Source organism: Zalophus californianus, chromosome 2 (genome assembly GCF_009762305.2).
Source record: "Zalophus californianus isolate mZalCal1 chromosome 2, mZalCal1.pri.v2, whole genome shotgun sequence".
Taxonomy (NCBI): Eukaryota; Metazoa; Chordata; class Mammalia; order Carnivora; family Otariidae; genus Zalophus; species Zalophus californianus.
This window is the reverse complement of record NC_045596.1, coordinates 7,170,283-7,195,844: the sequence shown is the minus strand read 5'-3', so window position 1 is coordinate 7,195,844 and position 25,562 is coordinate 7,170,283. Positions and strand designations below refer to the sequence as shown.

The 25,562-nt window shown below is 43.4% G+C and overlaps 1 protein-coding gene across 1 annotated transcript in view; it reads left to right on the top strand.

The window, feature by feature from the left end:
- CLNK (cytokine dependent hematopoietic cell linker) overlaps positions 1-25,562 on the top strand; it is a 160,599-nt gene that overhangs the window by 112,860 nt on the left and 22,177 nt on the right. Inside the window, exons 9-15 of the mRNA XM_027600401.1 lie at positions 9,205-9,230; positions 9,444-9,463; positions 10,437-10,547; positions 17,322-17,349; positions 20,383-20,401; positions 22,236-22,317; positions 24,045-24,085. Coding sequence (XP_027456202.1) covers positions 9,205-9,230; positions 9,444-9,463; positions 10,437-10,547; positions 17,322-17,349; positions 20,383-20,401; positions 22,236-22,317; positions 24,045-24,085 — 327 coding nt within the window. The remainder of the gene's footprint in view (positions 1-9,204; positions 9,231-9,443; positions 9,464-10,436; positions 10,548-17,321; positions 17,350-20,382; positions 20,402-22,235; positions 22,318-24,044; positions 24,086-25,562) is intronic.

Genomic DNA, 25,562 nt, shown 5'->3' with positions numbered 1-25,562 from the left:
GGTAAATCTAGGTAGACTATAACATTAAGGCAAAGATAAAATTCAGGATCCTCGGGTACACATCACTACATTCTATTAAAATTAAACTACTGACTCACCTCCTCAGCTTTCTGGTAGTCTAAGCAAACAGGGGATCATGCTTCTTTATGTGATATTAATTGCCCATAATAGAAAAGCAAACTAATTCCTAAGAAAGCACAACAAGGGCATATCTTTCAGATTTATGTCAGTGCTCTCAATTTTGCAGCAAACGTAGGCTAGTATACAGAGACCATGGCTGCAAAAATATGACTGTTTTTGAAAAGGAGCCCCCCCATGTAGACTGCATACAGGACATCAGTGAAAGCAGAGCTCCCAGAATTGAGGCTTGTAGGGAGTAGGGGGCGGTTGCGTGAAAAACTTCTCCAGTAAGAGTTATTCCCTTTACACCCTCTCTTCCTACACTTCCCTAACTGATGGTTCTTCATCACCACCCGGAGCTCTAAGGAACCACACAAAGAAGGCAGCTCAAAGGGGCAAAATTAATATGAATACCCCCTTCTTCAGGATCAGGCATCTTGCTGGAGAATGCTTGAATGATTTATGTGTTTATTACAAAATTCTGTATTTTTGATGCAAACACATTCTCAGATAATTTATTCATCCTCACAAAATGTCATGGAAAAAACATATTGGGTGGTTCAGCAATGACAGAATTTTATGGTGATATTTTTCATCAAGTTGAGCAGTTATAGATTTATATTAATGTACATTTCATGTCATTTTTCTTGCAATCGTATTCTGACATTATCTGGAAACTGTCAGATTTCAAGACCTTATCTTCCCTGAAGCTTGGATTTTTTTTTTTTTCATTTCTAAAAATGGGTGAAAGTTTATTTGGGGGCGAAGTATTTATATATAATATAGTAGTACAGCTTGTGTATGATGAGCCCATTAGCACTCACCACAAATCCAGAAGAAACTGTCTTCTTTTCAGAGAAGGGTAGCTATAATGTTCAAATATATGCAGCTTAGCTTCTTAATGCTGAGAATAAAGGACGTTAAAGTGAATTTCTCTTTGCCTCAGATGTGAACCAAGCACAGACTGTGAACCAATTTTCTTTGAGGTGACAAGCATACCATATGCAAGAATGAATTTATAACGAAATACAATAAACTATCCAAGAAAAGAAAGAGAATTATGCACAGGTGACTGAACATGTACATCCAGAAACATGAGCTTGGTTGAAAAGAAGCAGAATAGAATTCCACATAATGCCATCAAAGGCCTTTCTTCTAGTTTGCTTTTAGAGGAATTTGGATGCCAACAAAATTAGAATTAGAGATGAGTTTGAGTTAATCTGGTTTAACTCCCTCATTTTATGCAAGGAAATCTAGCAAGAGAAGTGGCTTGCTCAAGGTCACAGAGACCAGAACCCAGGGTTTTGGCAATGTTTTCCAAGGTTTTGCTGTAAAATCCATTCTGCAAACTCCCCCTCCTGTTCCACTATCCCACACATCCAAACTCTGCAAGGTTTCCAAAACTGAACCAGGAAGAAATAGAAAACTCGAACAGACCTATAACCACTAAGGAAATTGAAGCAGTCATCAAAAATCTCCCAACCAACAAAAGCCCAGGGCCAGATGGCTTCCCAGGGGAATTCTATCAAACATTTAAAGAAGAATTAATACCTATTCTTCTGAAACTCTTCCAAAAAATAGAAAGGGAAGGAAAACTTCCAAACTCGTTTTATGAGGCCACCATTACCTATATCCCAAAATCCGGCCAAGGACCCCATCAAAAAGGAGAATTACAGACCAATATCCTTGATGAACATGGACGCAAAAATTCTCACCAAACTCTGCAAGGCTTAGTGCTGGACATGAATTGATGGGCGATACTGCCCCCTAGTGGCAGAATATGGCAACACAAAACATCGCAAAAATGATGGAATTTGGCATCCTTTGGATTGTATTCTAAAGAAAAATAACAAGCCTTGGGCCACAGAGATGATTAAAAATAAATTTAAGATTATTCTCCTATCATTTTAGATTTAAATTTATTTCAGACACAACCCATGGCTCAAAAGCAACAGAAGAATTGGTAACAATATTCAGTTCAAAGTTAATGTTATAAATTTATTATAAATGTTATAAATTTTATTAAAACCCCTCAGTTATGGGACTACAGGAAAGCATTTGGTCTCTCCATCATATACACAGAAAATCATAAGGCTCAGAGAAAAGGAAGGGCATCTGATAAAACTGCTCATTTTAACAAATATGGCTTTCTGAAAGAGAAATATAAAGTAGCCACAAGTAAAGGAATTAAAAACAAGGGAGTTAGCACACTGTGTGATAACTTCCAGGGTAACAGGGCACTTTGTTTAAAATTACTTGTTCCAGGCATTGAACAGCATAAGACCTTAGACCATGAGGAGTCCACTATCTGGTCCAGTCAACACAAAGTGTTCTGGGAACTCAACAAAAGTGCATACTTCATTCTCCCTGGAAGGAGAATTGTGTCTCCAGGGGAGGCTTCACAGAGCAAGAGACATTGGACTGAGATGGGAGACAATGACCTCACGGAAGTGAAACTTGATTTCTGATGCTCAGAAGCAGCCAAAATGTGGTTGCATGAATGTGAGACCTGCAGACACAGAGCCCTGGGTTCACACCCAGCACCACTGTTTTCCAAATAAGAAAACTCCAAGGATCATAACCTCTCCACGTTAGTCTCCACTTGTCTAAAATGGAGGAGATACCAGCTATATCATACAGTATCTGTCAGTTTGAAAGGTGGGAACCAGTGAAAACCTATAGCACCGTCATTGACACATGGCAGACCTCCCACAGAGGGCTACTGAACTGACCAGATTCCCAGGGTTCTGGGCTCCCTCTGGCCCTTGTCTTTCTCCCAGCACTCGAGCATCTTCCTGACTCTCTCTCTAAGCTAAGACCATTTCATGCTCAGGTGTCTGCGTAGCTCAGTTGATTAAGCGACTGCCTTCGGCTCAGGTCATGATCCTGGAGTCCCGGGATCGAGTCCCACATCGGGCTCCCTGCTCAGCAGGGAGTCTGCTTCTCCCTCTGACCCTCTTCCCTCTCGTGCTCTCTATCTCTCATTCTCTCTCTCTCAAATAAATAAAGAAAATCTTTAAAAAAAAAAACAAACCATTTCATGCTCTATCCAGTCTGGTGTTCAGCATACAAAATAAGTCTTGTAGATGAACATGAAAAACAAGCTAGCCTCCTCAATCACAAGGATCAACATTTATTGAACATTATTATCCCTACAGCAAACACATAGCGCTGTGCTGCACACATAGTGGATGCATAGTAAATATTTATTCAATTAAGTCTCAAATTTAGCCCATTTTAAAAGCGTATTCAATCAGCATTTCCAGGTGTCACTGGACCAGCTGGAGATGAGCCTGTGACCCTCAGTCATGCACCCCCACTAGGTGGGGGCCTGTGGAGGAGCAAGTCAAGAGGCCCGGGTTGCTTGCTTCTGGTCCCATCTCTTTCTCTGTTTCTAAATCTAGGCAAAGATATTCCCTCACTGGGCCTTAATATCCCATCTGTAGAAAGAGAGTAGAACACAATGGTCTCTAACATTTTGTGAATCCAGACACACAAACCCACCCACCCCACTGCCCAAGTCACCCCCTGAAGTCTCAGTCCTTCACGTGCCCTACATGCCCTCCCTCCCTCCATTCCCTGAGACATCCAGGTCAGCAGAGAAGACCTTCCCCAGCCTTGTTTGGGGAAGATGCTTCTATCCCACATCCATCACTAACCCCAGCATGCAGCTGTACATGGTCAAGTGCATGTTGGTGTACACGCTCCTGAGACTATACTTTCTGACCCAATTTGAGCAGTTGCTAAAGAAGGTATGTCCCTCTCAAATCCGTGGCTTAGCCTAACTTACTCTCTCCCGCCCAATCCAAAGAAGGGTGTCAGCAACTTATTGTTGGAATTAATTTCTGAACGCTTCAACAGACTTGGAGAGGTTTCTCAAAGGAGCCTTGTCAGATCTACATTAGCCACTTGGATCCTAAGTTGCTTCTTAAGCTCTTCCATAATTAATCGTCAGGACATGCAGTCCTGATGGTTCACGTCCATATATCATAAAACTCTTAGACATGATGAATACTGTGACTGAGCCCAGGTTTTATCCATTTTAGCCCAGAGTCTGTCTCTCTAATTACAGAACATTACACTGATGGTCCATTTCTGAAGTGTTGATCTTCATGATCATATTTCATAGATAAAGGGTATGGCATATATTTAACATAAATAAAATGACAGCTAAGTGAAAAACAAGTATTATTTTATTTAATTCTAACCACCTCCAAGGAACTATGCTTCTTGATCTGCATTCTGCAGACATGGAACCCAAAGCCCAGAGCGTTTGCATGATTTGCCCACTGTCACTCAGTAAGTGACAGAGGAGGGATTCGAACCCCACGTGAATGATTTCAAAGATTCCATTTGTTGCCACTCTGTTGTGTCTTGTCCCTTCTATCAAGAAACACATGCTTGGATCCTACGTATCTTTGTCCCCCCGTTTAAGTCACAGATGAGGATACGGAAGCCCAGAGAGGCCAATTTGTATTGAATCACTCAGCTCATTAGTAGTAGTGCCAACACCAGATTACAAGCAGTGGTAAATATCCGAAAACAGATCTCTGGGGGAAAAAAAGTATGAGAACAAATATGAGGCGCTGACACTATCCTACTTCCAGACGTACTATAAAGGCCCCGTAATCAGGACAGTGCGGTATTGGCAAAAGAGCAGACAAATGCATCAGTGGAGCAGAATGGAGAGCCCAGAAATCAAGCCACATATGGTCCACTGATCTCTGATAAGGCAGCAGAGGCAATCCGATGGAGCAAAGATTGTCTTTCCAAAAAATGGTGCTAGAACAACAGGACATCCTCTTCTTTAAAAAAAAGGAAATTAATCTAAACACAGGCCTTAGGTCCTTTACAAAATTTAAATCAAAATGGATCAGAGACCTAAATTAAAAATCAAAACTATAAAACTCCTAAAAGATAACAGAGTAGAAAACCTTGACGACCTTGGGCGTGGTGATGCCTTTCCAGACAAAACACCAAAGGCACGATCCATGAAAGAAATCACTGATGAGCTGGGCTTCCTGAGAATTACAAACTTCTGCTCTGGGAAGGACAATGTCAAGAGAACAAGAAGACAAGTCACAGACCTGTAGAGAATATATGCAAAAGACACATCCGAATAAAGGGCTGTTGTCCAAAATATACAAAGAGCTCGTAAAACTCAACAATAAAAAAACCAACAGTCCGATTAAAAAGGGGGCCAAAGACCTCAATAGCCACGTCACCAAATAAGCATATGGGAAGATGTTCCACATCATACGTCAACAGGGAAGTACATATTAAAGCAATAATGAGATACCACTAAACACCTTGAAGAATGGCCAAAATCCAGAGGACGGACAACACCAAATGCTGGTGAAGATATGGAGCAACAGGAACTCTCATGCATTGCCGGTGGGAACGCAAAATAGCACAGCCACTTGGAAGACAGTTCGGCAATCTGATATAACTGAAGTGTACATGAAATAGTTTATTTTTTAATAATGGCTGTGTTTAACAACCGCATTGCAAAATTCCTAAAATTTAACAGCAAGCTTTGTACGCTGGACAAGCTGCTCCAACAGAACAGGATCCTTTGCTTATACTTCACAGAACCCTGTAAGGTTGACAATTTCTTTGTGATTTCTCCCTAATAAGTTGTGGAGGTAATAGTCCAACCCCATCCATCAGATTCTACAGCCATGCTGTGCTCATCTCACCACATTACCGCTGAAGCAGCAATAAATGTTGCAGCGGAAGTGAAATCAATCTTGTTGCAGAGCGAAGAGCAAATGAGGACACGCTGTTGGCAGATGGTGCTAATTACCCAGATGGCCACCAGATGGCGAGCATGCCAGCCTCCTCCTCGTGAAACCCACTTTATTGAATTTCAAGGGAAGGAGGACCCCAGAGAACAAACATTTGGGTCTTCTTATGTGACAGAGGGGAAACTTTTCCTAGCATTTGAGAATATTTGTGTGTACTTCACAAGGAGAGTAAATTGTCATTCCCCCTCTAACTGTCCATCACACAATAATGCTAATAACTGGGCGTGCATTAACAAGCCACATACTTGAAGTGCATTAACCTGTGTATTCCATGCATGAATTCCAGTGAAGTGTGAATAGCCATTTCTCACTTTTCCAGATGAGAAAACTCAGCTGTCCTTCAATCCATTTGCTTATTTCATAAATATTTATTGAGGACCTGCTATGATCCTGCCTATAGTAAGTAGCAGAATCAAGATTCAAACTCCAGAAAATCCACTCCGTATCTCATCTTCTTCCATTATCCCAAATACCTGAGCTGTTATTACTTTATTAAACACTCCCCTCCCCAAAGCAAAGCTGGTTGGATTTTATGAATTATCACAGCATGGCATGGTACTTTGCCTATTTGATCCAGTTTTCTCACTTGTAGGATTCTTGAAATTCACTCTTACCCACTAGTCCGTAGGATTTCAATTATCTAAGCAACAAACAAGTGAAGTTTGACAGCATAAATGACTACTAATAGACATACCTGAGATAGCCAAAATCTCCACAGCTGTTGCTAATGATATCATATACAAAATTTTTTTAATTGTTGGGGGTGGGGAACTAAGTCTAAGTGATGCCAGAGAAAATGTCATATCATAATGAAGACACAGGACACATGAACAGTGTATCAAAAGATGCAACGTGTTTAAGACAAAGCTCTTCCCACAGCCTACAAGACAGCAGGTGATCTGGGCATGTCCCTACCTCAGCAACCACTATTCAAATGGTACCTCCCTCTTATTCATCTCACCTCAGGGCCTTTGCACTTGCTCTTCCCTCTGTCACAAAACTCCTGCCCACACAGTCACATGATTCCCTCAATTTCCTTGGGTCTCTGCTCTCATTAACTAATCAGAGAGTCTTTCTGGGATCTGCCTAAAAATGGTCACCCCGTTCCCCATCTCTCTTGCATGACAGATGGAGAACTCTTCATGCTCCTGCTCTCTCCATGGCCCTGCTTTCTCCCGCACTCTGTTGCATTTTTCTTGGGAGCACATGTCCTCACCTGTCATTGTCATTGTATACTTTTATTTGTTTTCTACGTCCTGCCACTGAAATACAAGTTACATGGGGATAGCAACTTTTGTTTGGGGATTATATTCCCCAACACCTGCACCAATAAATATATTACAAATGAACCCATGCCTGACGTACCCTACATGCGCAATAATAAGCCAATGAATAAAAGGAAGAGAGATGTCCTTTTCTGAGCTCAGTCACTGAAGCCATGGGGATAGATATCTCTGAAATGATAAATGGAATGTGCCTACTGAATCCCCGATACTCAGTCTCCTTATTGAATTTTTTTTTCCAGTAAATTGAATCGATCCCCCATAGATATAGTGGTAGCGATAAAGAAAGGCCTCTTAGAAAGCCAGCGTCTAGCTTCACAGGGAAAGGCATCAATATGAACAGCGAGACAGTCCACTGGGGAGCTCTGTGGGTCAAGCCAAAGCACAACAAAATGAGACGAACTTAATCTTACGTTTTCTGGCCTGGTGCCTTAAGAGGACATCATGTGGTCTGGGCTCTTTGGAAATACCATTGATATAGCCAAAGATCTCACATTAACTAGATTGCTACTGTTGCTGAAATCCATCCCGGATCCTATTTGGTTTTTACAATGCCAAGAATATCTACGATTCCTGTTTGCCATTAGTCTTTGAATGTATGCTGAGAAATCTAGTCTATCCATTTAAAAAGTGTTTTCCAAAAACAAAATACGGAGAATGGTAATTTTGCTCACTCAAGTAATTATCTCAGACCCGGAAGAGCCCTTGAAATCATCCAGACAAGTGTTTGTAGTGTTGTGTTTTTCTGGGCCAGCTGGACTTCTCCCCAAAAGAAATCTGGAAGCAGATGGAATGAAGCCTCCTGTGACATACGACAATGAGCCAGAAACCAGTCCCATAACCCTCCGGCTCCTTACGAGTCTCCAGGGGAGCCCAGGGTGCCCTTCAGAGCTTGGTTAAAAACCACTGAGCCCATCCGGACTCGTTGCTTCACACACAAGGAAACAAAGCACGTGGAGACCAGTAAGCAGCCCAGGGTGAAGCCACCTCTGACAGGAGCCACGTTTTCCCATTAGCTCCTCCCACAGCCATATAAAACACCATTTACGACACCACACCCGCTCTTACAGATCAGTGAACGTTGCTTTCTCAAGGAGGCTTTTTCTGACACCCTGGGACTAACTTAAATGTCCTGTGTGTCCCTTTAATACCATGACCTTCTCTCTCAAATTCTCAGAGATTTAATAGTGTTTTCAATGCACATCTGTGCTCCTAGGTATAAACCCTCTGGTGACAGGGACAGTGTCTCACCCTCACTGCATCCCCAGAACCCAGACCTTTGCCTGGAAACCGAACAACCATAAGCACCTTGAGGGGAAGGCCTGTTGTCTTTCTATTCTGGCGCCTGGTTCTGTGCTACTCTTAGCTCACAGTAGTAGCCCAATAACTGTCTTTGAGTTGAATCCAGTCGTGGAAATAAAACTACCTAAGAGTCAGGAAAAGCCTTCCTGACCTTCATTCAGGCTTTTCTCGGGTTGGGTGGTCTTGAGCAATTGTCCTACCTAGTTTGTCCTTACTTTGGTCTGAAATAAAAGTTGGATTTGGGAGTCTTAGAAAACCCTCCCATCTGGAAAATACTGTGATGCTATTTTCCTCTGCTCAGAAATATCCAGTGAGGGTGTTTGGCAGGAATTTGAAATAATGAGATAACTATAGAGATATATAAGAATGTTAATTCTAATCAAGAATTAGTGGTTAAGAGGGGGACCTTGGGAGTCGTACCGCATGCAGTGAAGTCTTCGTTCTACCATTTACGGGGTGACTGGAGAGTAACTTTCCCATACCTCGCTCTTCACTTCCAGAACAAAGGCCAGGATCGAATGAGATCACATAACTAGTATAATTAGGTCCTGGGTACCTAGTAAGATCTCAACAAACCTTAACTGACATTATCATCAAGATTATTCAAATGGGAATGATTTCCATTCAAACATATGTAAAACTAACTTGATGACATTTTCCATAAACTCACTGCTCTCCCTCTTATGTTTCAGGAGACAGACCCACAAAGGGAAACAAGGTAAGAGAAATCATTAAAATGTGTTTGTTACCCACTCTTTATTTTAGAAGCATGGGGATGTGGACAATGTAAAGGCTTAGATATCACTTGAAAAATATAACCCAGACGTTTGGTTGGGATTTGTCATTTCTATTTGTAAACCCCAAAATTGTTAAGCATTACTTCTGCTCAGAGAACAATAAATTTAATTTCTGATTCTCTTTCCTTCTGCAGACTCCTTTACCACCTCCTCGGTAAGACACCTAAAATAGAAATTGTATTTTGCTACGCACTTAAATGATTAGTTCCAGAATTTAAAAAAGAAAAACACGAACCATTGATAGTTGAGAAACTAAGATGAGCTTGCCAGTGAACAAGGTCGAACAAGTCAGCCACTCCACGTACCTTCACTCATCAGTCCGAGATGTGCCCCCTTTCCCTGTTTCTTCCCTCCGTTTAGTACAGAAACCCCCCCCGAGAGTACTGGCCCTAGAAAATGCCTTCAGGAACTTACAACGTATAGGCCTATATTTATATATGCACATAGATTTTTCTATCTGGTATACATAGAAATACTACTATCATTCTATTATACATACACATAAAGGTGAGAGTCACAGCCTTGACTTCTCGGGCTCTGGGTGAGTCAGGCACTCTGCTGTCCTACTCGGAGGCCCAAGAGGACCTCCCTCACAGCGCGAACCACCCTTGCTGGTAACCTCTCATGGCTTCTCTCTCTGCCACTCTGGAGGGAAGTATCTTGAGCATGGACTGTGTCTTTGCTCTCTGCATCTCCAGCCTCCATCAGTAGTGCCTGATATGCTTTATAAATGAGTGAATGTGAGAATAAATGGGTGAGTGAGATATTCACTGACTCTCAAACATGCTCCTAATTCTTTGGGGGCCTTTAAAGAGCTCACATCTTGCAGTCTTCCTCAATCTCAGATAGGTGGCATATTGAGAAATCTATGATGCCCTGCAGAAAATGACATCCCGCCCTTTGGAAAACAGAACAAGACCAAAGGGCACGTTGCAGGGAGGGAGCTTTAGGCTCCTCCAGTATTCGGATAATCGCAGCTACCTGAAATGGATCAGACTGCCCTGTCAAGGAGCCAGCACCCCAAAATGGACTTCCCACCCAAAGCTGGGGACACGGAGGCTAGGGCTGGTTGAGGAGGCACTTGCACAGCTAACCTTCTCAGACTCTCACTGTGACTCTTCCCGCAGGCCACCTGTCACTCTCCCAAAGAAGTACCAGCCCTTGCCCCCCCGGCCGGAGAGCCGCCGGTCACCCCTCCCTCAGAGGATCAGCTTCCCTGACGTCCAGAAAGGTCCCAGGTGACAGGTTTGGTGTTGTTGCTGGTGAAATGCCCAGGGAGGTTGGTGGGCTCAGGAGGGTGAGGAGGACAACCAGCGATCTCGGGAAATAGTGTCCCTAATGTGCTGGGAAGAACCAATGATGCCTGGAGGGAAAATACTCTTAGAAAACTGCACTTTGATTCTTTAACAGAAAATACACCTTCTTGGGGCGCCTGAGTGGCTCAGTCGGTTAAGCGTCTGCCTTCAGCTCAGGTCGTGATCCCAGGGTCCTGGGGTGGAGTCCTGCATCGGGCTCCCTGCTCTGTGGGAAGCCTGCTTCTCCCTCTCCCTCTGCATGCCGCTCCCCCTGTTATCTCTCTCTCTGACAAATAAATAAAAACCGTTAAAAAAAAAAAAAAACAAAGAAAGAAAATACACCTTGTTTGTAATAAAACTGAAACAAAGCCTCACTTGAGACCTGAACTGTTACAGAAGGAAATGTTAAGTGCCAGAAAGAAATCAGGACCTTTTACGTAAAAACTGAAAGGGGGTTCAGGTTACTTGTGGACCAATACTGCCCCCCAGCTTCTCACCACCCCAGCTGTGGGAATACAACCATGCGTGAAAACCCATTTGTCAAAAACGTTATTGCCATTTTTGCCAACTCTCTGTCATTAGCTGATGACAAAATCCCATTCCCAAACGTGTGGGTCAGCTGGCAGCCAACAACAATCACAAAATGTAACAAATGCGAATAGGTGCTTTTTTTCCCCCAAGAGAGTTTGAATTTCCAGAATGTCCTCATTTTTGAAGTCAGAACAGAGATTAACATTTCTCTCTTGTTCCTGCATGGAATCAATGATGCTTTCTTATGGAAAGCTTGAATCAGCAGGCTGGAGCACAAGGCATTAGTTAGTCAGCATTTTTCATAGATAAATTAAAAATATCAGGCACATTTTGAGCTACTGTGGAAAACCCAGTCATCACTGGTTCTGCTGGGGAACGCTGAAGAGCCTAAAAGGCCATTTCCCCCTTATTTTTCTGGTGAATGTCTCTTCATCTCTTCATCCTTGGCAGCCCCACGCAAACATACCTCCTCCAGGCAGAACCCTCGTCTCCCCCGTGCCATTTCCCCTGGTCTGCCAGCTTCTCCACCGGCCTTTGCAGTGTGGGGAGGGATGCAAGCTCTCAGGTGTCGATTCCAACTGCCCCAGTTGAAATTTAGGTGTTCCTTCTTATGAACTGGCAGATTGGGTTGGAGGTGTCTTTGCCCTCGGAGAAGTTAGCAGCGTCCAGAGACACATTTTGTTGCGACGAGTCGGGTGGTGGGAATTCTCCTGGCATCTGGTGGGTGGAGGCCGGGGATGCCGCTAAACACCCTGCAGTGTACGGGACCGCCCTATGACAAAGAATAATGAGCCCTCAAAGGTCAATAGTGCAGAGCTTGAGAAAGTGCTTTAGAGCAAATGACTAAACTTCACCCAGCCCTCGTCCTTCTGGGCGGTAAAGTGAGGATAACAGTAATACCTACCACCTACTTCATGGGCTAATAGAATTACACAAGATGAATCATGCCAAGCGCTCCACACTTCCTGCCCAGCACATAGTTGTGACCTTGAGCCGTTTCCTGTTGGCACCCTTGCCTATCCCTCACCCTGTATAATTATTTGGATACAGGTCTGTCTGTTCCACCCCAAAAGGGGGGACTGACTCAGTTCAGTGTGCGTAGTTCCTAGCGCAGTGTCTGCCTGGCACATAGTACATCTTCGATAAATCTGTGTTTCCTTCTGCCGTTTCCTAGCCAGACTGGGAGTCACCAAGTTTGCTCTGTTTTGATTTCTAGTTTCAAAGTGAGAGAAACAGGGAGGCGACAACAGCCAATAATTGACCATGAAACCCATAAAGTGATGTCATCAGAATTGGAAACGTAAAATGTAAAAAACGTAAAATCCCTGACGCTACTGACCAAATAGTCTAATATGTTCAGAACTGGTCAAAACTCAGAGAAGTAAGGAGGTCGAACATAGGATGAATAAAATATCAGAGCTGATGAGGTTGTTCAGTGTGGAGAAAAAGAGAGGATCTTCTCTTCCTTCTGTTTCTTCATCCTGGAAAGGACAGGTATTGGGACCCAGCAGAACTGGGTTTGGATCCCCACTGAGTCACTTCTGGCTACCTCATCTCATAAAGCTCTCAAACGGTTCTGAGTTTCCGTGTTTGTGAAGACAGCGGAACTGTCCCCATGTGACAGAGTGGTAAGGATTTCTCCAGAGCGCCTAGGAGAATATCTGTCACGGCAAAGAAAGAAAGAAAAATACCTGAACATCATCTCCCATCTGTTCCCAACAGAATTAGGCACCCATAACCCTATTTTTCTCTTGAAATACAGGCTATATATTCTAGTGCAATGTTTCTCATTCTGGCTTTACCTTAAAATAATTCGGAAAGCTTTTTTAAAAGTACTATTCCCCAGTATGTGCTTTAATCACTCTGAGAGGTAAGAAGAACCCATCACTGTTTTTTAAAGCTCTGCTGGGTGAATCTGACATGCAGGCAGAGCTAAGGACCCAGAGGGAACCAGTTTCCAAGAATCTGTCAGTAAAGCTTTGATGGTCTTTAGGCCGTTCCTACATATGCTCCAGCTTCCAGCGTCTAAAATAATACTCCCTTGATCTGCAAATGAGTTCCTCCGCAGTCTGGATCACTCCAACCTATAGTGCAGCCAACACCATGGTGTTGGAATCCTTACAAGTTTGCATTTTGCATCCTTTTGGGTTTCTGCAGCCATAGTTAAATTTGTTTAATCACTTTTAGAAGTGACAAGAACCTGGCTAGGTCTCTTCCCCATCAACCCCTCCAGAGTGTCATGACATCCCATCTTACTATATGCTTCCAGCAGCCCTCTAAAGTATGGTTTTCAAAGGCTCAGTGGCTGGTTCGTAGCAGGTGCCTGGTAATAATAACTTCCCTACCCATTGGGCACATAGGGTCACTAAGATTCACAGAGGTTAGGTGACTTGGTCAAAGTTATAGGGCTGGCGTAGGACTGTTGAAGGGTCAAAAACATGCAGAGCCTGTGTGAGACACCAGGAAGGAGGAGGAGAGCTGCCAAATTCATTTTGAGTTGGGCGCCATATTGGTAGTCAGATGGCCATTTCTAATGACCCACACGTGGCCTGTCCACAACCACAGGAGGCTGTGGCTAGGTTCACTTTCTCTGAAAACAGAAGGGACTTTGGAGAGCTGAGCTGCTTCAGTCCATGCAGGAAGACTAGTGCCCGCTCCCCTCCTACCAGCTGCTCTGTGGGCACTTGGGGATGGACGGCACTCTGTCAAGGGAGGCTGTGATTCACATGGGGTAATCCACGGTGGCCACTGAAGGCAGCCGACAGCTGCAGCCCTTTACAACGGTCTCTGTTCTCCCGATGGTGAATGCGGCTCTGCCCATTGCTGCACCCATTTGTCTCCACCTGCTCAGCCAGTCTCTGTTTGAAAGCTAGGTCTTGGCTTCACAAAACCATTGCTGAATCGAAGCACTTCAGTTCATGAACACGCCACTTAAATCCTTCACCAATGACTGAAAGCTAGAAGAGAACTTTGAAGTCAGGGGAATGTTCACTGGGCATTCTCAACCACTGATGTACCGTTATGATTTTTATCATATCCACGTACTTAATATTTTTGGCTCAGCTCATTTTTTAAAGTAAGGAAATGTACTTAAAAGGGGAACATCATTAGCATAACTACCACACAGACAGTTTCAGACCCAAACTTTGCGCCAGTGGCATTTCCTCTCTCAGACAATTAAAGACAATTAAATGCAAGAGCAATATTTGGATAAAGTCATCACCACATGGAGACTCTCTCTTTGACATAATTAGAAAGAGATTAAAAAGGGAATAACTCCCTTGTATTTTTAATGCCATGGCATGTGCACCAAATAAAAGCATCCTGAGTAATCATCAGGGGAAACAACATTTGCTGAGCTCTGATTAAATACAATGGGTCCACTCTGGGGTCTTTCGGATGCTCTACCTCATGTAGTCCCACAACCACATTGTGCGGAGAGCAAGATCACAATCTCCAGTTTACTGAGAGGGACACCGAAATGCAGAGAGGTCACGAGCCACGACGTCTCCCTGTAGCTTCAGCAAACTCCAACCCCATGCTGCAGGGTTAAGCCAAAATCTAATTTACAGAAGGTACCTGCTATTTAACCAACAAAACTTCAGTTTTCCCTTTGCAACCAGCAAAGCCAGCACCATGTCAGTTCAAGCAATCTCGGGGACAAAAATGTACATCCTGACGATTTGGAAAGTGAAAACAAAAAAAAATCGGTGGAGATATTGAGAAACCAGAGTCCTTGAAGAGAGGAAGCATGGATTACCAAGAAGATAAACAAATTTGCATGGGAACGGGAACTTAACGGGAAATACTGATTTTAGAGTGGATTTAATTATTATGGTTTTGCAGGATGTTGCCATTGGGGGAAATTGGGTGAGGTGCATACAGGATCTCTCTGTATACCTTCTTACATGAGCAGGAGACCTACAATTATCTCAGAACAAAAGTTCCATTTAAAAGAAAGGGTCACTGTGAAAGGCGTTCTGCAGATGGAAGGTGTTATTTTCTTCCAAATAGCTTTCATGTATATTATTTCATGAGCACCTTGATCAACCCTCTTCATTTCTGTGTGGGCTTACCCATTTTACAGGTGGGAAAACCAAGCTTCAGAGAAGGGACTTCACTTCCAGAGGATGAGGGAGCTCACAGATGACAGAGCAAGGATTCAAACCTGGTTTATTTAAAACTAAGCGAAATCCAAGGGAGGCTCAAGAAGGGCTATTTTTACAAGTAAAATGGATTATCCTCAAATACACACTGAGCACCTATTTTGCACAGGAAAGGATGTCAGGAAGCTTATTCGTGCCATGTGGGCAGTGACCACGGTTTATTGGCCATCTCTGAAACAGAACATGGAACAACTTACACGAGATGAAAGACGCTCTCAGGGAGGTGGTGTGGTTCTCGGGGGCGGGGGGGCAGGCAGGTCCCCACCCCGTTCTGCCATTTTGTGACTGTGCAGGTCTCCCCCCAACCACTCCCAACCACCCCAAAGCCCGATGCCTTCATTTTATAGATAAAGGGAGCAACTAACTTGGGGAGTCTTGTCAACATAGGCATTTCCAGGCCCAGAGACATTGCCATGCACAGAAAACACTCCTACAATTACTGGGGTTCTTACTTAAAAATCCATTTTTTAATGTTACCACTTCCAAAGCCTAACTTTCCAAAAGCCTCACATTTCCATTGATCAAGTATATTAGTTATTTACAAATCAAGCAATTCTATCTAAAAAGAAGGACACTCTGTCACACTAGGTAGGTTAAGGAATCTTAGACAATAAGACTTATTTACAAACTCAGTTAAACCTCCTTAAATATTTGAAATACCTGTATACACCTAACTTTAAACCCTAACGAGCAAAACTTCATAAATTTTTATAAATCTAATAAGGTAAATATATAAATCTAGAAAAAATTCAAGTTCTCTCCAAAAGTTTGAAATCTTTATAAGTGGAGGCAAACGTAGCTTGACTCTTTGTCACTTAAAGTCACGATCAATTGCACATTTTAAATTGAGGCCACATGGCCAATCGGTCAGTAATCCTAAAATGCCAGAGTCTCTTAAACATTAAAAACAGAAATTAGCCTCAATTTAACCCAAATAATTAATACTATGGGTGTCTGTTCAACTTTATTACTTCTGATCATATCTCTTTATCTTCCCACTTGCCCCATTAAAAGTGGGAGGCAGGGCGCAGACGTACCATCCCTGATGGGCTGATGAGCTGGTTACAAAATATGGCCCTCAGTCCATTTGCCTGCTACTTGGGGGTCTGAGAGCAGGATGCAGCATCTGAGCGCTGTGTGCTCCTGGGCTCATCTCCATCACCCTAGATCAACAGTCGTCTTCTGCGGCTGGTGTTGCTGTCTCAACCTCCCCACATTCCCTCAGGACCAGGCCCTCTCCAGCAGACCCAGGCAGATAGAATGTGCCTGTCACCCCCACGCCTTCATCACTCCTCATCTGACTTTGACCACATCCCAACAGCAGAGCCCACTGAGCGCCCCACATTGTCATCCTTATCGCTAGCAATCCTCACAGTAACCCCCCAAGATGAATGTTCTTGTGGCCATTTTGCAGATGAGAAAGACGAGGTTCAGAGGCGCAAAGTGATTGAATTGACAGTATCCACGAAAGGCTTGCTGGCTCTTCTGAGACCTGCCCAGGGCGCACGTCAGCACACTGTGCGTTGAGTTCTTACCCCATCATTCATTTCATGGTCTGTCTCAGTCTCCCTTCATGGAAGCATCGGCTTCCTGGGAATCCCGCTGTACCCTACAACTTCACTCGTAGGACTCTTTATGCTTCCTCAAAGCAAAACACGAAGAACTTTGCAATCAAGCTAATAATAGCAGGTCCGACTGTGCTAATGAAACCCAACACGGAAAACCAAATGTCAGGAGAAATGAAGACATTATTGAAATTCTCCAAAAATGAGAAGCTAGTTTATTCATGTCCCCTTTCTGTCACCACCTTTCATATTGCCTCGTAACTTCTTCTGTTGCTTAGAAAATTATGAGAAAAATAACCTGGCTTTTGCTTTATAGTACAGTGATGGATATCACACTGGACCATGGCTGTTAACTTGGCAATGAAAACGCAGTCAAAGGTTTTTAAGTGCTCAGAGTGATTTTATCTTGACTATGAACTGTATTTTATGTAACACCGTATTTATTTTCCTTACAGGCAGATAAACTTAAAGGACTTAAGTGAGGTAAGTGGAAATTTTGTCCTAGGAAACAAAGAAGGGATTTCTGTGCATTAGCATCTGTGATGGGCAAGACACTATTTGATTCAGAGACTTTATCACACTTAATTTTCATAATAGCTATGCTCAAATGTATTATTAGCTCTACTTTGAAGATGAGAAAACTAAAGCAAAACATGTCAAGATCCAGATCTTAGTCCAAGGTTTTATTTTGCCACCTGAATATACTGAGGAGTTCACCGGTCCAATGAAGAGCACCCAGTTTCCACGGAAGACATAAAGCCTCTACCAATGGCTTCCAGTCTTCAGCTTTACAGAAATAGGATATTGGAAATTGTACTATACCTTGACATTTGTTCATAAGAGAAGACAAGCTGGCTCAGTACAAAAATTTGAGATACAGACCCACACAGACCTGGGTTTGAATATACACACAACCCCACCCCTCTTTCTGTTTTCTTGGCCATAAAATAGAGATAGATATACTTCTTTGCAAAGTTGTTGTGAAAAAGTTAAAGTAAGTCAAAGCAAGTGCATAATGACCAGCTGAGCAGTAGAAGCTCAATAAACAGCATGCAAGTCAGGTATCATGGAGCTGCCTTAGAGCCCCTCCACACTCAGCTCCCTAACCCCCAATGAGCAAGTTCCCTAAGAAGTGGTAGGTCCGCTGTGACTGATGAAAAGTCACCCTCCAACAACCAGAATGGCCTCACCTCATTCCCACTGGCTTCCTAAGGGACTTGGTTCTTGTCTTAGTATTTTGACCATGCTCTTACATATAGATGGCAGAGGTTCATCTATTTTCTTTCTTTCTTTTGTTCTGTCTGTCCGTCTGTCCTTTCTTATTTGGCTTTACGAGAATGCTAAAATCAAAAGTCACACTTCTCACTTGTCACTCAGCAAGACACTTACTACCTCTCATTCATCAGATAATCACGGCAAGGAGGACAGCACATAACTGCTGAATGAGAAAGTGAGCCCTGGTTCCAATCAGGACCTCACCCGGCTCTCCCTCTCCTGGGAGTTGCTGGATTTTCCAAGCGCACCCCCGCCCCCGGGAAGGAGAAAGGTGGGTGTGGCACTCTGCTACTTGGCACTCTCTGACTCCACCCCCTTGTTCCTGTGGGTCAAATTTATGTGTCCCTGGTTGCAGATAGCTGCCACCCAAGATGATGTGTAGTCCACAACTCATGGGTCAGCCTGCAAAGACAATAGGCCTTCCAATCAGTAAGGAGCAAGAAGGAAGTAGCAAGGTCAGCCTCAGACAGCAGGGGTCATGCAGGACAGTTTGTTTTCTTTGTGACTTTGCCTGGCATTCTAGAAGTAGATATCATCTAAAGAACAACACCGCCTACTGGAAAAACACATTCTTCCTCCTTATCTTTTGCCAAGACACTTCCCCATTGTTTGTCTGGGCCCAGAGTCAAGGCCATTTCTCCACCACAAAAGCCCATCTCATAGGGCAAATACCATGCCTGGGTGTGAAGTGCTCACTCACATTATATCTTGGGAACCAGCACCCATTCCCAGCAGCGGTGGTGTGCTGCCCGCCCCAACTCAACTTCACATAGCACGTTAGAGTTGTCAAAGAGAGACTCATTGTCTCATTTAATTCTCACAAAACCTTAAGAGAAAAAGAATCCTCAGGGGTAGAAGATTTTCCAGAGTCCCCACAGCTTGCAGAAGACAGGGCCAGCCCCTGAAAACCCAGGTCCACTCCCCACACTGTGACTCTCTGCCTCAGGAAACACAGACACCTCCGAGCGAAAGTAGCTTGAAAGAAAAAAAAAGGGAGGAGAAGGAGGAAGGAAGGAAGGAAAGAGGGAGGCATTACTATTTAACTTGAATGTGTATTTTCTAACAACAAAAAAAAGGAAAGCAGATAAACTGAAGAGATTTTACCCCACTTTTCTAATCGCATTCCATTTTAAATTCAGAGCCCTTAAGCGCAAAGTGGTCTGGATCTCAATTAAACAAAACACCTGCTCTCCCAGACAGATGGCTTCTTAGCCCTGTTTCCAGCTCTGTTCCCCCAACTCCTTGAAAAGGTCTGAGACTGTCTTCAACAAGGCTGTCTCCACAACAGCCTCTGACTGGGCACTTAGAACTGCCAGGTCCAAAGTCCCGGGCAAGACTCAGTGGGGAGACTTCCAAACCACTCATTAGGATGGATTCATTATCCTTTTTACTTAGCCTATAGATTTGCCTGATCTGCTGCCCATGATGAAATGTACGGCCTCTTTCCCAGAACCCAACTCTTTTTGACACGGAAGTTTTCAAAACAAAGGGGCTTGCCTGTTGGCTAGCTTCAGACAAGAGGTTCAATGCCTCTCTGAGCTATTTGTTGCTAAAGGTTTCCTGTCTGTGGAGCCAAGGTGAGTCAGGAGATCTGGGCTCCAAGGTTGGTACACTCCCCCCAACACACACACACGCCTGCATGTAAAAAACATCATAAGTCCAGTTTGTAGCCGGAACTTTTCACATAACATTGAGACGTACTTGTAGTGTACTATTTCATACTCTGTATAAATACTTGCAATGCATTTATAATATTCCAATAAGTCAGTATAGTACCAAAATTTACTTAACTGTTCTCACTTAGATGGGCACGGAGATTGTTTCCAGGGCTTAACACCATAAGTAATGATGTACTGGACATCTTTGGGCATGGAACTGGGTCCAGATTTCAGGTGTTTTCTTAGGAAAAAAAGTCTCATCGATGGAATTATCGGGACGAAGATAGGAGCAATCCTAAGGTTCTTGACAGCTATGGTTCAACTGCTTTCAGAAGAGTCAAAGTAATTTATAGCCCCATCAGCAGACTGTATATTTGCCTGTTGCCTCACACAGGGAGTATAACATTTTGATTTTGCTTAGTCTTTTGGAGAATAATTTGTAGGTTTTAAAAAATCCATACTAACAAAAATGTTGTCCAAATTCTACTAACCAACTGCTCCAAAAAACCATGGTTTAATGTAAAATTCTCTATCACCAAGATTCACTCAACGTTATTTTGTTGTTGTTGTTAATTCAATGCAGGTCCTTGGAACAGAGAGAGGTAAGCTGTTTACATTTGTTTTCATACACCAATACTATTAGGTTAAGTTCCATTTCCAGATTTATAGCATTAGTCATTTTTTAAAAAGGATTGTTTCAGGGCCTGGCATATAGAAGCACCTGTGTGTGTGTGCATGATGATGTGATCCAGGTGGGCCCAGGACCGCCTAGTCTACTCAAGAGCCCTCTGGTTGAAAAAAGGTGATTAAAATTGAGGCTCAGGTGGAGGTCTTTCTTCTGCCATAGGCAACCGACTAGAAGGAGGCACGCTGTCAGCCCCTGCCGTTTTAGAAAGACGTGCTTGGCCCACTACTCCAGAGAAGCTCTTGGTCTCTCTGGCTTTGATGGTACCCATGCACACACACATAGTCCCTCATTTGATTGTGCACACACACATATGCATGTATGCACATCATTGGTAGATGCTAAGCAGCAGCAAGTTCATGCCCACCTTTGAAATACCATTCACCTGATTCACTTACAATGATGAGTTATGTCAAAGTCCAAGGATTTGAGCCATGACCCAGAGACTTAACACGGGCAGCATAGTCCCACAAAGCAACATCGGTTAGGATTTCAGAGGCTGCCACCAACTCACTGTTTGGTTTTGGCCACGCTGCGTTGCATCTGTGGGTCTCAAGTCTGCTTTTCTTTATACAGAGGGAGTTAGGCTTAAGTGGGCCTAACCAGGGTTTGTAGATTCTCAAGGGTCCCTCATGGAGAAGTGGGGGTCAGTTGGCAATTCTAAATAACTTTAAAACCTAAAGTAAACTGTGCCCTTTTCCACACTGAAACTCAACATCCTCACTAAAATGTTCAGATGTTGTCGTCTTGGACTTCTGGGATTATCAGTGCAATGATGTCACGTTGCTCAGCGCATGAGGGGCAGAAGCTCTGGGTGGCTGCTGATGACATCAAATGATTTTACGGGATGGGTGACTAGTGGACCAGGCACTGACCCCATTCACATTGCAAGTAATCACAGCCCTTCAATCAGAGGTGTCCAGTCTGTGACCCACCTTGGACAGAGAAAAGAGCACAGAGCAACAACCAGAATTAAGACATGTCAATGTCGATTCACTTCCTTAACTTTACTACTAAGGATAGCAACGGGGAGAGTGTTTTATGGCATTTCATATCATAGTATGATTACATCCCTTGGTGATTTGGATGGCAGATTATTCATGATGAAAAGGAAATAAATAGTGGTCACATCCATGGCATATGTAATTACTAAATAACTCCAGTTCATATGGTTGGCAAATCTTTTCAAAACTTAAAGATCAAATGGGGAAAATTGAGAAAACGTATGCCTGCTGGTAAGCAGGTAGGCACGGCTGGTCTACATCAGAATCCTGGGAGCTCTCCAGCCCTGTCGCAGAAGAGATGCGAGACTTCAGGAGAGCGTGGGCCAGCACTGGGCAACCCCCTGCCCAGAGCAGTTCTCAAGTTTCACTGTTTTATTTATGTTCCTATGTAAGTTTTCATTTGAATGCAGAATTCAACTTTGGTTCACTTCCACACCAAGCCCTTCCAATACCAAATACCTTCCAATGTGATATTCTGTATTTCAGGAAGCTCAATGATGAATTCCAGATTCAGTATTCTTGATCCTATTGAATATTCACGATTCGAAACAGTTTTTATAGCCTCAAGGAAAAGCCGCCCACGGGAGCGAGGGGAGTTGTAGAATATGTAGGTTACGGTTTCTGCTGACCACCAACAGCCCGCTCCTACTACTCAGAGATCACTCAGATGAAATCACAGAAGTTCCATTAGGTCCCCAATCATTTTCTTTTTACAACCTGACCAAATTTTGTGACTCTTTCATGCAGTTCCTCATTACCAGATGAAGCCTGAATCAATTCACCTGTCACAAAATCAAAGCACTCCAGAGATTCCTCTTGCCATTGCCAGGTAAGGAGACAGGAATGCCTTGTTGGGCGGCAGCCTGGGGGTCAGGCCATGTGTTGTCCTGGATAATGACGCACGAAGGCTTCCTGAGAAATGGGAAGTCTTTGGTCTTTGATAATGAAGCCCAGTGATGAGGCCCAAGGGAAATGTGTGAGTCACAGTTGTTAGGGAAGCTAATGGCATTGTTCTTCCTGTAATTTACTAGTGATTGCTTGTTAGAGAAGTTTGGGAGATCTGAAGGCTTGGATATGAACTAGACAGGTTTAACTGGAATGGATGCAAATCAATCTGGGGGGGAAATTGGCTATTTCTAATTATTCTCGGTTGGTAACTTGTAAGTTACCACACAGAAACTGACAGCTACCTTTGAACAAAACTATAGATGGTTGGAGGTTGAAAATGCTGTTATCTGATTTAACACCTGCCTGATGGGGTTATTGTGACCACTGCTGTCCCAAATGAAGATTCGAGGAAGCAAAGGCTCAGACCAGTGATTCACTGACCAAGGTCACTATAAATTAGTGGTGGCTTCCTTACAACAAAATCCAGGGCCTCCAAAATTAGTGCTTCTAAGGTCCCCATGACCCCTGGCTGGCCAGTGGCTCCAGCCTCAGTTCATGCCACTTTCCCACTGTCTCAATCTGTGTTGTCACATAATGCAGCACCTCCCCCCATATTTCCCTCTTTCCACCCTCTCCCTACTCGGAAAAACCCCTCTTCAGCCACCAGACCCCAGCTTAAAGCCACCCTGAATCTAGGAGATAGTTTTGACCCACTCCCCAGAGGGAATAAATGAGGCCCAGGGAGGTGGAGTTCCCTACTACTGAAGTCAAGTCCAACTCCGAAGCCCAAACAGTAGCCCATGCTGCCAAAAGGCTTGACTCTGAAAATGTATGAATGCTGACTTTCCCTGGTGCCCTGCCCACAGTTAAGATGCTATCTTTTATTTATTCAATAAATACAGGGAATGTACCTTGTCTATGGTAGAACAGAGAAGTAGTCAGGAGAGATTCACCAGAATCGGACTGCCCACCTCATCACCAGCAAACCACATCCTTGGGCAACATTGCTCGTCCTACAGTAGACGCTGAGAGCAGAGCCAGCCCTGTTGCCAGTGCCCAATAAATGTCAGCTCTCACTGCCATGCCAGGCCTGCACATCAAGGGCATGATCTCCATCCCCCATTACCTCCCTTTCCCTCACTTGCATATTGTTGTTTTAAGAGTCTTTTATTATATTTTTATAATCCTTTCTCTCTTATGGATTTCCTAATAATAATCCAGTTTTCTCACTTAGCTCACATTTCAGGAAGGAACAAAATAATTTCTGTGCTCCTCTTGCTTGCTATGGCTCGCTCTCCTTCAACTGGTAAACAATTTCTATAGAATATTAGCCCCAACCCGCCACCTATCTATAGTGACTGTAGTTACGAGGCAAGTCTGAATTCATGGTTTCCAAAAGCAAAGAATCATGATATGTGCTTACTGAAATATGATGGAAAGAACTTGTATGGGTCAATTTGTTCCATATCTGTTTGCCTGCCTTGAGAAAAGAGAGAAAGAACCACCCGCCTATTGCCTTACAAAACAGAAATTCTTGTAGCACAGCCAGTGAAATATAAAGTGCTTTGTAAATGGGACTTAGTCCATTATGACTGACATTGCCTTTGAATGGAATTTTACCTACTATGGGAAATACCAACATTCTGTCAATTCTAACATTCCCTTTAGCTCGCCATTCATGACCAGGAACCACAGTGTACAAAACAGAGGTAAGAGCACTGTATGTAAGAATTATAAAACAAACAGGTAAGCCAGCACACTATGACATCCCTGCACTGTGACTTAGCTTTTGCGAGGCTCCACGCCGTTGAGCTGATACGTGTAGGTGTAATTAGCTTGTTTTCATTGACAGATAGTATTCCATTTGTTAATATCCCAATTTTTATCCGTAATTCAATATGATCACTTGGGTGGTTTCCAGAGTTTTCTTCTTAGGAACATGATGATGTTATGAACAATATTGTAGAAGTCTCCCCATGTACACAACACGGTAACTTCTCTAAGAGTGAAATTTCTGGGTCGGAGGCTATGCCTCTCTTCAATTGTACTAGATGCATCTTCCAAAGCAGACATGTTAGTGTCACCAACAGCTTATGAGTCCTACTCATTCCCCATCATCTCCAACAGTTGTTCTTGACAAACTTTTAGTTTTTGCCAATCCTTTGGATATAAAATAGATTTAAGTAAGTCAAACAAAGAAAATCAAATTGACTCCTCTTACTAATTGACTGTAAAGATAAATATAGGATACCTGTCTGCAGAGATGTCTAAAGCAACATATAAATATAGCGTTATATTACTATTGGTGGTGGGTTTTGATTAGTATTATTTTGTTCAAACAAATCTATCATGTACTTTTGCATTTCTTTCTTCATTCCATATGCTATGGAGATTCTGTGTCCAGGTCTAATCCTGCAGTCTCTTTCTGTTGAGCCTCAAGAGGGCTTAGAGCTGGAGGAAGCAGACCCCATGGGATATAGTGGAATGACTGAGGGTTCTACTGACCTGACTCCCAGTGCTGCCTCCTTCCCTGCAATAGGGTCATCTTGAGCAAGTTCATTCTTGGATCCTCACCCTCCCTCCATCCACAAAATCCAAATAATAATATTAACTCACAGGGTTACACACACACACACACACAGTCGTGTGATACACAGTAGGCAACTAACACATTTTAATAAATATACTTCCTTCTCCAGAGATTCCCAACCCAACTGACCCATTAGACCTAAGTGTTTTCTGCCTGCCCTCCATCTTGTCCTTATTCCTCTTCTGCCCTACACTATCTATGCCTTAGACTGAAAAACCAATTTGGAAAGCTTAGTTCCCACGATGTGTGCGCATTGCTAGTAAGACTTTCCCAAGAGGGGCGCCCGGGTGGCTCAGTCGGTTAAGCAACTGCCTTTTGCTCAGGTCATGATCTCAGAGCCCCACGATCAAGTCCCACATCAGGCTCCCTGCTCAGTGGGGAGTCTGCTTCTCCCTCTGACCCTCCCCTCTCTCGTGCTCTCTCTTTCTCTCACTCTCTCTCTCTCAAATAAATAAAATCTTTAATTAAAAAAAGGCGTTTCCCAAGAGAGGACTTCCTTCTTTGAAGGAAGGCAGTTAAAAGAGCTGTGATTAATGGGATGGGCTGAATCCCTAAGAATCAAATGGCAGAAACAGTAGTCCTGGAGGCCAGACTAG